This window comes from Gastrolobium bilobum, unplaced genomic scaffold, assembly GCF_033153095.1.
Source record: "Gastrolobium bilobum isolate Gb01-03AN ecotype WA unplaced genomic scaffold, APGP_CSIRO_Gbil_v1 utg5726, whole genome shotgun sequence".
NCBI lineage: Eukaryota > Viridiplantae > Streptophyta > Magnoliopsida > Fabales > Fabaceae > Gastrolobium > Gastrolobium bilobum.
The window spans coordinates 295594-308607 of record NW_026896804.1 but is presented as its reverse complement, the minus strand read 5'-3'; the positions used below and the strand labels follow the sequence as shown (position 1 = coordinate 308607).

The following is a 13014-nucleotide window of genomic DNA, read 5'->3' as shown; positions in this document are numbered from 1 at the left end:
TAGTCATATGTTAAAAGTATTATGTGATCACGTCGTTATCACTCTTTATTAATGGATGACTTATTAAAAGTATTATGAACATATAATTATATGATTACTTTTAAATATCAATTTTTCTTCTTTTTTCGAAATCGCACAGTAAAGCTGACTTTATGATCATTATTCTTAACACTGAACTGTGAGCAAAGCACATCACTAACTTGGCTTAGGGTTTTTTTTTTTTTTTTTTTTTTGATAACATGGCTTAGGGTTTTTTACAACATCAGATCAGATAATTATCAAAATCCTGTTGAGCTTGCAGAACTAAGTCATCATCCTCCCACTCGTCACGGTAAGACTCAGATCGCAAGAGCCTGTTCTTAGATGTGGCCATACACATTTGCACCCTCCATTCTTCGATAGCAGGAATTCCACACTCATCCGCAATCCAGTTATTGTAATCCCACTGCAGCATTGACACAATCCAAAATATATCAGGTGCAATATAAGTACGTCTTGATGGATGATTTAGAATTTAGATAGGCATAGACAAGAAGGCACAAGCAAACAAAAAGTTGAGGAATAATAATAATAAAAAAAACCTCGGCATGGTCCATATTATGAGTATAACTCTTAGGAGTGCCAGACGCTTCAAGTGATGAGTAAAAAGCTTCAATATCTTCAACCATCTCCTCTTTTGAAGGAAGTGCAATGCGATTAGACAAAATTTCAGCTATCCACTTGCTTTGCAGTTCGAACACGGGGAAGGGAACAACCTGCCAACAATTTCATCCATGTAGTAATATTAAGCCGCTTATGAATTGAACAGCTTCGAGTTTTTGCTTCAAGGAAAGGACGACAAAGAACTATGACATGGGAAGTGGGAACAACCTTCCAAGGCAACCCAACAAATGAAAGCCATGGAGCCAACGCCGGTGGAAAAACATGCTTGTAGAGTGGTCCTACACGGTTGTCATCCACAGTCACCGCGCTGTTGGTTTCAAGGAAAGGGAAATCATACTTGTACCTGGAAAATAAACAAATGGGGCGTCAACAATTTTTCACCTTTTCTTTTGAATAATCTGCATCAGTTTTGTATCTCAATTGAAGGCGCTATGTTATGCCAAAATAAATTGGGGCCTTCAATAAAAACTGGTGGATAATGCTCAGAATACCCTGTGCAATGTACAATGAAGTCAGCACCAACTGCATTTCCATCTTTAAAAACCACTGAACCATCTTCATGAACGCTGTCAATCTGCATTTTTTAACAAATACTAGCGCTTCAGATCAACCATTCTAGGCAACAGTTGTCAAATCAATTGATGGATACTCATGATCTATCACGACACTTCCCGACACTCCAACACTGGTTGTTAAGACTCAAAAAAGGTTCAAGAGTTTGCATTTTAAGTTTCAACTATTAGATTCGTTGAATTACGATTACTAATTTATTGAGTTTAATATAAACATTTAGAATATCTTATGTTTCTTTGCAAAATTAATGGGTATTATAAGTTTAGCTTTATTTTTTTATTAAATTATTAAATATCAAATATAATATACGGTATGTAAATTAAAAATATTATATAATATTTAAAATATATCAAAATTTAATATTTTTTAAAATTAACACGTCGGATATTGTCGTATCCCCGATGTCGGGTGCAACATAGCTCGTCATTGCCATCAAATTCTCACCATGGATGATGAGTTTTACCATAGAATGAAGCCACATGTTATCATGACCAGGCATCTTTCCAAGCTTATCTTCTTCAACTGACCTAGCAGCAATGTGAACTTCTTTAGCTACTTTTGCGATGTCTCGAGATATATCAACCGCACTAGCAGCGCTGCCTATTATAACTACAACCTGCGCAAAGAAGAAACGGAAGAACTAAATCAGATCATATCAGAATGAAGACGAAATCTTGATTCCTAATTGTCTAGTTTTTCCCTTTATTTAAATATTTGCACTCGGTGCCAAGCCAATCAGTACTGTAAAAGATATAAGCTTCAAGATTTAAAATATTTTGATAAATATAATATGTGCAATATATACTTGTTATTTTGTAGACCCCTCCCATAAAATATAAAGCATCATTTTTTTTTTAAAGAAATTTCTAACTTTTAAAAACAGAACTAACCATGTAAAAGCACATACTTGATTTTGAAAGGGCTCAGGTGTCCTATAATTATGGCTATGCATCTGCTTCCCTGGCCATGCATTAATGCCTGCAAAGAGTCTAAATTATAAGATAAAACCAAACAAGATTCCGATAGAAACCGCAGTGTGTGTGAATAATGAGTGGTGAGGGGCATATAAGGAAAATAAAATAACCGGGGATATGAGCGAGACGAGGCTGAACGTAATGTCCGTTGCAAATGACGAGGGCATCGTAAATCTCATCCACACAATCACAATTGGATGGTCTTGATCTGACCGTCCATTTTCCACCGTCACCCAACCCAACAAAAACCACCTCCGTTTCAAGCCTCACCAATTCATCGATCTGAAAATCAGCAGCGAAATCCTTCAAATACATCAACACCTCTCTGTGACCTGGGAACCTTCTCGAATCTCTCCCATTCCCTTCCTTCCTTCCGAATGGGTAATCTCGGAACCCCATTAACTCTCGAGGAAGGTTCGTTCGGAGCGACTCGTACAGGCTCGAGTGGACCAACCTTCGCTTTGGGTCCAACCCAAGTGGCTCCGATTCCACCTCTGCAGTGTAGACCCACGCGCCACCTACTTGGTCTCCTCGCTCGAAAACCACCACTCGATGCCCTTCTCGTCGGAGCTCGCGTGCCGCAACTAGACCGGCGGCCCCGGCGCCGATCACTGCCACATGGCGCGACGAGAGTAGTGGGATTGCCGTTGACATAATAGCGATTGATTTGGTTGGTATGAAACTATGAATGGAGTCATGGACGATCCAGCTTTCTTCTTATAAGTGAAATGAGTCATCTTCACACAGCAAGCCACAGGGATGTATTTTTTACAGGGCAATGCATTTCTAGTGTTATTGAAGAAGAGGGAGTTTCGTACGCACTCAAATTCATGGTAAAAAATAAAAAAAATTATTGCAAGCGAAACGAACTTTCACCGACACAAAAAGAGAGTAAAGAGCTCTCCTATAAAGTGAGAATTCTTTTTCCCCTTTCTATAAGAAAAAATGTTTTATAACTGTAACTGCAAAAAAATGAACTTTTTTTATAAATGTTATTTATGTAACTTTTTTTTTAAATAATTAGACTTATTTTTAGATATTATTTACTCTTTTAAAAAGTATGTCTTACTTAACAAATACGACTTATTTGTTTTTTTATTTTTATTAAATTGATAAGTCTTGTTATAGAAATACGACTATTATTGAATAGTAAAATATTCAAATTATAGATAATTTAAATAATTAATTTGATAATTTCAAATATGGAACTCGAAAAACAAAAAGGAAGTAAATTAATCCATAACTAATATACGTCACTGTTACCAACTGTGTGGTAAGTGAAAACCGAAGGCGGGGAAATTCCATTCCCAACATTGCATGTGATATGCTTTATAAAATATTATATACAAAACGTTAACAAATTTAATATCGCAATCAAAGGTAATAAAAAAAACTTACTTAAGATCAACTAAATCTAGAGAAAATATAAATATATTAACTACAAATTATGTGAGATGATAGAACGGATTAAATCCAATGAATTAACCCACCAAAATGAGAGGAGTTGGATTATGTATTTCAATTCAACCACTCAAACCGAATAACTCACCTATATGAGAGGTGAGTCAATTTGCATGTAATTTAAAAAAAAAAAAACACACATATATTGAATATTAGATAATGAGAAAAATATTTCTGCAGTTAATGCAAATAAGTTATCTGCATTTATTTCCAAAACGACGTCATTTTGATATTAAAATATTAAAAAATTATAAATATAAAGACTATTATAACTCTGAAATAAATTAAAATTACCAAATACCATGATTTCCGTCCAAAACGATGTTGTATTGGGCTTACTGCAGATAACTTATCTGCAGTAACTGTAAAAAAAGTGAACCCTTAGATAATAGCTTGATTGGTCCATATGAATGACTATTATATGCACTGCTGTAAAACTCGGCCCGACCCGGAACCCGGTGACCCAGTCATTGGACCGGTCCGGGTCAAGCATTGGACCGGTCATGCATCGACCCGGTCAAACCCAGTCAAAACCCGGCCAAAACCGATGACCCGTTGACCAGGTCGGGTCATGCATTTTTTTAAAAACAAAAAACCAAAATTGTTTTATCTTATCAGAAAAAAAATGTAGAAGTCATTGTAAAAATATTTTATAATTTTATTTGCTAGTATACATTTTTACAATGACCTCGAATTTCAATTTTTAATACCAAAGTAATCTGTGGAATAATAAATTAAGAGAACGTGACATATGTTATTTTAGTGTAGTTGATTTTGAAAAATATGAGTTCAATGTCATTGAGAGGTATGTTTATGCGGATTCTAAGTTGCAATTTAAATTGACATAATAATAACGTGCAATTTTATTTATTTATGCTTCATATTTTTGAGCTTATTTAGTGAACTTTGTTTAATTCATTTTAGATATGAAAAATATAATTGAATTTATATGTTCATATCTATATATTTTTTAATATATCTATATATATCTGGATCAACCGGTCCAACCAGTGACCCTCCGATCCGACCAGTTACCCAGTACCCTGACCGGATCGATGCTCGGATCGAATTTAATAACACTGATCATACGAGACAAAATATATTTTTGTAGGATTATAATGTTATTATATTACTACAAATATTATTTTTTATTCGCTTTTGATTTAGATCAACACAAAAAATAAAAGAGCTTAAGTTTATTTTTGGATTTAGTATCTATAATCAAATTGATGCTTATGAAATTCTAGTTACATGATGTAATGATATGTTTTTTATTTTTTTGGTCTAGTGTAATTATATGTTTATTTGCAAATATTTATATGTTTGGTGTCATTATTTTTTTATATAATTACACTGAAATTGTTAATTAATCTTAAGATATTATTTGTATAGTTATGTTAAATGTAATTATTGGTTTAAATCATTACTTTTTCTTTAACTTATTGCATGATTTTTTTTTAGACACGAGAAATATTAGATGTTAGAAATTGGAAATAAACCTAAGTGTGGTGGCTCAGTTGATAGCATGGGGATTGAGTGGTGGAGAGGACCTCGGTTCGAATCCCACCAACACTATCTGGAGAAGGGTATAAGTACCGTAATCCTTGGACTAACACCAGAACTCTGAATTAGTCCCATAGGCGGCTCAAAGAGTCGAACCTGTGGGAATACCGGAGGATTCTGATTCGCCTCAAAGAAGTAATTAGGATCAGTTTCCAAAAAAAAGAAAAGAAATTGGAAATAAAAAATTAACATTAATATATTTGGGTATTTTTTAATATTTTATTTTTAGATAGATTGAACCCACCTCAAAAAATTAATATTTTCAAGCCACAAGTTCGTCCCGCCCCATTTTTTGTTGGTTAAAGGTAAAATGTATTGGCATGTTTTGCCATCTCTTTGTAAGAACTGAATAATTTATTCAAATTTCAATAATGTTAGGATATAAAATAAATAAATTAACTAGGTTTCGATAGAAAATGAAATGTTGTAACTTGATTACAAATATTAATAATTTTATGTCATAAAAGAATAATAAAATTTCAATAAAAAGGTTATATAAATCTAAATAAAGTGGCTTACTTTCATATTTAGCCTTAGCCTCTTCATATATTTAACTAGCCCGAATTTCAATTCATATTTAGTATAAAAATATTATGCCCGTTAAGCGAAAACACAAGACAAATTTTCAAATGAAAACACAAGAGTGGATGACAGAAAAATTCTTTAGGGGAGCGTTTGGTTGAGGAAATTTTTTTATGAATGATAGAGAAATGAGATTAGTAGGGAAATGTTGGGAAGTGAGATTGGTAGGAAAATGTAAAAAAGTTGTTTGGTAGGAAAAAAATTTACTGGGGAAATTAGATAACTTTTGTAAAATCTATGTTTGGCTTTTGGTAAAATATAGATGGGAAAAAATTGTGATATTACAAAAATATCCTTGTTTTTAAAAAAATGACCAAACAGCCTTGCCCCCTTTATCTGTTTGTCTTTAGTTTTGTTTTTGCCTCTGTTTGTACTTGGCAATCAGTCTCCGTGAGTTCACATCATTTCAACAATGGGGGTGAAGGTTTCAATGGAGATATGAGTTTTTTTCCCTTCAGCTTACGTTCCTTCTTCTCTTCTCCTGAGTTCCAAAGCTGCTCCTTTGTCTAAGACTCTAGCGGTTATGGGTGATGGTTGTGGGGTAGAGGGTTCATAGCCTGAGATGGGGCTTCAGATTTTGAGCCCCTCAGTGTTCCAGCCCCAGGAGAGCAGGGGAACGAAGAGAATCAACGATGAAAGAGATGGGTACTTTTGTCTTTGAACAATATGCACAGTGACCAAATATGGAGATTTTCAACAATACCACCATGCAAAAGGGCAAATTTAGCCGGGAATATCAGTACAATTGCATAGGGAAATACGAATGAGTGCAATCACATTTACCTACCTAAGTCAGGAACACCTTCTGTCCAAACGATGCTTTCTCCCTTTCCCACTTCACATTTAGATATCAAACTCAACAGAATCCGTGAACCAAACGCCCCCTAGGTGTTCGCAAATATGAAAATGTAATTGACATATATCATTCAATACACGGGAAATATTTATTATGTTCCAGGACCACTCAATAATTTGGTGCTCTCTCTCACAACATTAATTTTTCTTTCCTTTTTTATTCTTGCTATTTTTCTTCTTTTTCAATTTTATCCTCTCATTTACACTAAGAGACTACCTAAAAAATGGTGGTCCCGGTCTACCATAAATTCTCTCCAATATACGGCACTAGACCGGCGGCCCCAGCGGCGATCACTGCCACATGGCGCGACGAGAGTAGTGGGATTGCCGTTGTCATGATAGCGATTGATTTGGTTGGTATGAATGGACGATCCAGCTTTCATCTTATAAGTGAAATGAGTCATCTTCACGAAAAAAATATTTCATGATCCCTTCTTATTTATTTTTCTCTCTCCTTTATTTTCTTTTCTCTATTTATCTCTCACTCTCTCTCTCTTTTCCCGCTCTATCTTCACACAGCAAGGATGTAACTTTATTATAAAAAATATTATTTATGTAACTTTATTTTTTTAAAATAATTGGACTTATTTTTAGATATTATTTACTCTTTTAAAAAGTATGGCTTACTTAACAAATACAACTTATTTGTTTTTCATTTTTATTAAATTGATAAGTCTTGTTATAGAAATACGACTATTATTGAATAGTAAAATATTCAAATTATAGATAATTTAAATAATTAATTTGATAATTTCAAAGATGGAACTCGAAAAACAAAAAGGAAGTAAATTAATCCATAACTAATATACGTCACTGTTACCACCTGTGTGGTAATTGAAAACCGAAGGCGGGGAAATTCCATTCCCAACAACATTGCATGTGATATGCTTTATAAAATATTATATTGAAAACGTTAACAAATTTAATATCACAATCAAAAGTAATAAAAAAAGCTTACTTAAGATCAACTAAATCTAGAGAAAATATAAATATATTAACTACAAATTTTTTTTTGGATACACTTATTAACTACAAATTATTACGAGTGGATTAGTGAGATTACAAAATGTTGAACTTGGACCTGATGGGTTAACTCGTCAAAACGATGCGGGTTAGTATTTCAATCCACCAACCCGAATAAGGGTTAAAATGGATTGTAGGCTGGGTAGGATGAGTCAATCCGCATGCAATTATATATATATATATATATATATATATATATATATATATATATATATTGAATGTTAGGTTATGGCTTGATTGGTCTATATGAATGACTATTATGTGAGACAATATATTTTCTTTTAGGGTTATAATGTTATTATATTATTATCAATGCTCTTGTGATTTGCTTCATAATTACTTATATCCCGGTGATTTGTAAAAATTAAAAAACCACATGGACATATGTGATAAAAAAATATACCCTTTTACAAATCACAGGGACATGAGTGGTTCTAGAATAAACCATGGGACATTGATGAACTTTTCCCTTTTTTTATTCACTTTTGATTCAGATTAACACAAATAATAAAAGAAACTTAAGTTTTTTTTTGGATTTAAACGCTAGTATCTATAATCAAATTGATGCTTATGAAATTCTAGTTACATGATGTAATGGTGTGTTTTTTATTTCTTGGTCTAGTGTAATGATAAGTTTAGAGTAAATATCTTTTTTGGTCATCGACAAATTTCACGATACCCGCTTTAGTCCCTAGCAAATAAAAAAGTCCATCGTGGTCCCTAAGAAATTTAAATGAACTCATTTTAGTCCTTTTAGGAACTAATATGGGTCTTTTTTGAATTTGTAAGAGGCCACAATTTTAACTAAATGAGTCCATTTTGAATTTCTTAGGGACCACGATAAGCTTTTTTATTTGTTAGGAACTAAAATAGGCATCATGAAATTTGCTGAGGACCAAAAAGGATATTTACTCATAAGTTTATTTGCAAATATTTACATGTTTGATGTCATTATTTTGTTATATAATAACATTGAAATTGTTAATTAATCTTATGATATTATTTGCATAATTATGTTAAATGAAATCATTGGTTTAAATCATTACTTTTTCTTTAACTTATTGCTTGATTTATTTTTTTTGACTTGAGAAATATTAGATGTTAGAAATTAGAAATAAAAAATTAACATTAATATTTAAATATTTTTTAATATTTTATTTTTAAGTGGATTAATCCGCTAACCCACCTCAAAATGAAATTGATTGATATTTTAAATTCGTCTATCAATAACGGGACTCAACCTGTCTCGTTCTATTTTTGACGGGTTGGCATGATTTGTCATCCTGACTTGAATAATTTATTCTAGCTTCAATACTATTATCATATAAAATAAATAATTTACTATGTCCCGATAGAAAATGAAATGTTGTAAATGGATTAAAAATATTAATAATTTTATGTCATAAAAGAATAATAAAATTTCAATAAAAAAATGTTATATAAATCTAAATAAAGAGGTTTACTTTCATATTTAGCCATAGCCTCTACATATATTTAACTAGCCCGAATTTCAATTCATATTTAGTATAAAAATATTATGCCTTTTTTTTTTTGTTTTGGATAAGAATATTATGCCCGTTGAGTGATATATTATCACATAAGCCTTTCATATTACTATTCACAAGTCAAATTTATCAAATGAAAACACAAGAGTGGGTGACAGAAAAATTCTTTAAGTGTTTGCAAATATGAAAATGTCATTGACATATATAATTTAATATACGACCCTTTAATTATGTAAATCATTACTAGCCCTCACTTTAAATATATTTATAATTAAAAATAAAAAAAGTATTTCTCGGGTACCGGATATAAAATTATCTCTAGTTAGCTCAAAATGACGTCGCTTTGGGATTATAAGATTAAAAAATTATGAAGATAAAGACTAATATAACCTTGCAATACATTAAAATTATAAAAAAACATCTTGATTTTTGTCTCAAAATGATGTTGTTCTAGACTCACTGAAGATAACTTATCTCTAGGGGTGTTAACAGGCCGAGCCGAGCTTTGGTCTTAAAAGGCTAAGCCTGTGTTAAAATGTGTCAACCTGATCAAGCCTGTTACCTGTTATGAATATAATTTCAGCCTGTGGCCTGTCTTATTTACAAAAAATAAAAGTCTGATTTAGCCTGTTAGCCTGTTTAAAACAAAATACGACAACAAAAATTTATCCAAACAAAATATACAGTTAACAGCACTAGTAATTCCATAAATATTCATAAATTTAATGTATATCCAAACAACATAATATAAAACAAAATCAATCAAAAAGTCTGTTTAATTAATAAAATGGGATGAAATGGATAGAGGAGAGAGAGAGGACTATCACAAGTAGTATAAAAATATAAAATAAAAATAAAAAGGCCAGCCTGAGAGGCTCTAAGGCCGAACTTTTAAATTGGAGCCTGAAGCCTTTTTATTAAACGAGCTTTTATACAAGTCCAAACATGGTCCAACAATCAATTTTAGACATAAAAGCTCAGGCCTTCACGAGTCGAGCCAAAGGCCCCTGGCTCGTTTAGCACTGTTGCTACTCACGGCAAGTGCACCGATCGTACAAGTAATATATGATTAAGTAAGAGATCGTTCCCACGAGGATTACGGTTCAAGCACCAATTCACTATCGCAACTTAAGTTGGACAATCAAAGTTGTATTCGGAAACAGGATTTGGATTGCAAAATTAAAGTTGTTAAATATTAAAGTTAACTACTCGCAAGAATTAAAAACAAGAAGGTAAAAATTTGATTGAACTAATAAAATAAAAACGTAGTTAGGGGTTCGATTTCCTTTAATCTCCTTATTATGATTCGAAGTCCTCCTTTATGTTAACCGTCCTTAATATCAATCTAACCAATTCTTTCGCGTGTTATTAGAGCTCAATCCCTTGTTACCCTAAAACCTTTACAAACTTGGAAGAACCCTAGTTCCCTGGTTATTCCCCAAGAATGCAAGCATTAAGTTCAAGAATCTTAAGGTTACGCAAATTCTATGTCTATCCCTAGAATCATAGCGTTTACGATGAAGTTATCAGATATGGATCACACAGCAACATCCCTATTGTCATGCATTTACCGATGATCATTATATAATATTCAAGCCTATATAAAGCATTAAAAACAGATAACTTCATTTATGATAAAAAGGAAGATTAACGTACGAATTGTTCAAAGCATAATAAATCGACTAAAATCCATCTAACCCTAACTACTTAAAGAACTAGCCGGACATAGCAAAATCAAGAACAAAAGAAAATAGAAAAGCTCCCCCAAACTCCATAGATAATTGGTGGATCTTCAATATCTCCAGTGAACACTTGACGTTGACCGTCTCCGCCGCTCACGAACATGAGTCTGATGTTCCTCCGCGTTCCTTCAGCCTCCAAGCACCCAAGAGTTGTTTTGCAATGTGAAAGTTCTGTATTTCCGGTCCCCAATGGTGTTTAAATAGGTCAAGAGTTCGTGTTGCAGTAGAAAACTCGAATGGGCCTAAGTTGGACTTGTCTGGGCGCTTAAGCTTGTTGTAGCGCGCTTAAGCGCCATAGGACAGTGATTTCTGACTCGCGTTGCGCGCTGAAGCGCTCTGGAGGGCGCTTAAGCGCGCTCCTCGCGACAACATTTTCTTCTTGTGGCGCGCTTAAGCCCTGAGTTGGGGGCTTAAGCGCCCAGAGGCAGTGGCAATTGCGTTTTAAGGGAGCTTAAGCTTCTGAATGGGGGCTTAAGCTCCCACTTCTAACAACTTGATAAGATCTTCAATCTTATTGTTTTCACCTTGATTCATCTTCTTTTCTGATTTGATCTCTCTTTATCTAAATCTTCATATTTGAATCTATTTGTTATCAAATCCCTTCAAAAATAGCAAATATATTATTTAGTTCCAACAATTAGATAATGTTCATGATTATCATTTTAAAACCCTAATTTTTGACTTGTTCAACTAGATAATTCATATTATTTTAGTCCATTAAACAAGATAAACTAAAGGTTTATCAAGCACCCCTACTTATCTCCATTGACTGGAGAGATCCTTTACTCTTGAAAATATGCTGATGTAATATTATTTATAATATTATATTTAACGCGAGATATTAACTAAATACATTTTATTTAAAACATCGCATAAGACTTAGCACAGACGACCCCGACATAGAGAATCGAAGCAAATATGAAACAATAAAAAGAGTAATTTAAAATAGGGAACTGTTTGCTCTGCTAGGGTTTCGAATGTCAGAGAAGACAAGTCATGCAATCTCGCCGGAGGAAGCTGATATTTTGCAGCGAAGTAAAAAAAAGTATAAAGGGAGAGATGAACCTTTTAGTCATGATCAGACAATGACACCAAGAGAGGAGGAGAGGATGAAGGAAGGTATGTCTTTCAAAGAAATGTTGATGAGGCACAATGGGGGGTGGCTAGAGGAAGGGGAACTGGAACTGAAACTGGATGAAGAGAAGGCAGAGGATCAAGAATTGGTCGATGAAGGGGAAAAGCAACCTGAAGTAACCTGGGAAGTAGATAAAGATGGTCGGATGAACTTCAAGCTCTCTGATGCTTTCAAGAAAAAGGCATGGAAACCATGGAGAAAAGCCCTAATTGTCAAATTATTGGGTAAGAAGTTGCCTTTGACTTTCATGAAAAAACGTTTAGAAAATTTGTGGGAAAGGGAAGGAAAGATTTTCATCACTGATATAGAAAATGGTTTCTTTTTGGTTAGATTTTCGAATCAAAAAGATTTAGACCATGCTCTTACATCGGGTCCTTGGGTAATTATGGAGCACTGTCTTGCTATTAGATCATGGGAGCTTGACTTCCAACCTTATCAAGCAGCAATTAATAGAATTACAGCATGGGTTAGATTACCAGGATTTCCTATTGAGTATGTTAATTCAGGGCTGATGAAGGAAATTGGAAATTGGCTAGGCAAATTCATTAAGGTAGATGCAGCAACAACATCGATGGATAGAGGTAGGTTTGCTCGAATGTGTGTTGAATTGGATCTGACCAAACCCCTGCAAGCTGAGTATAAGGTAGAGGGAAGAATCAAGCAAGTGGAGTATAAAGGACTTCATCTTGTCTGCTACTCATGTGGCCAATATGGTCATAGAGTAGAAAGCTGTCCAAAAAAATGTTTACATGAAGTAGGTGGATCGAATGAGGAAAAGAATAAGGAGGTTACAGAGAAAGAAGTGGCCACAGAGGAGCTGCAAGGAAAAGAGGTGGTGAATGATAAAGCTGAGAGTAAGTATGGCCCTTGGATGCTAGTGAGCAAGCCAAAAAAAGTAAACAACAATAATGCAGTAGCATCAAAAAAGCAAGGGGGAG

General features: G+C 33.6%; 1 protein-coding gene across 1 annotated transcript; it reads right to left on the bottom strand.

The window, feature by feature from the left end:
• Positions 1 to 262: 262 nt before the first annotated feature.
• On the bottom strand, positions 263 to 2864 carry LOC133302130 (flavin-containing monooxygenase FMO GS-OX-like 3). Its single transcript, XM_061501875.1, has 7 exons — positions 2321 to 2864; positions 2144 to 2214; positions 1700 to 1852; positions 1155 to 1237; positions 871 to 1006; positions 582 to 755; positions 263 to 445 (listed from the first exon to the last, which is right to left on the bottom strand). The coding sequence occupies exons 1-7, from the start codon at positions 2862 to 2864 to the stop codon at positions 263 to 265; spliced, it is 1344 nt and encodes a 447-aa protein (XP_061357859.1).
• Between the last annotated feature and the right edge of the window lie 10150 nt (positions 2865 to 13014).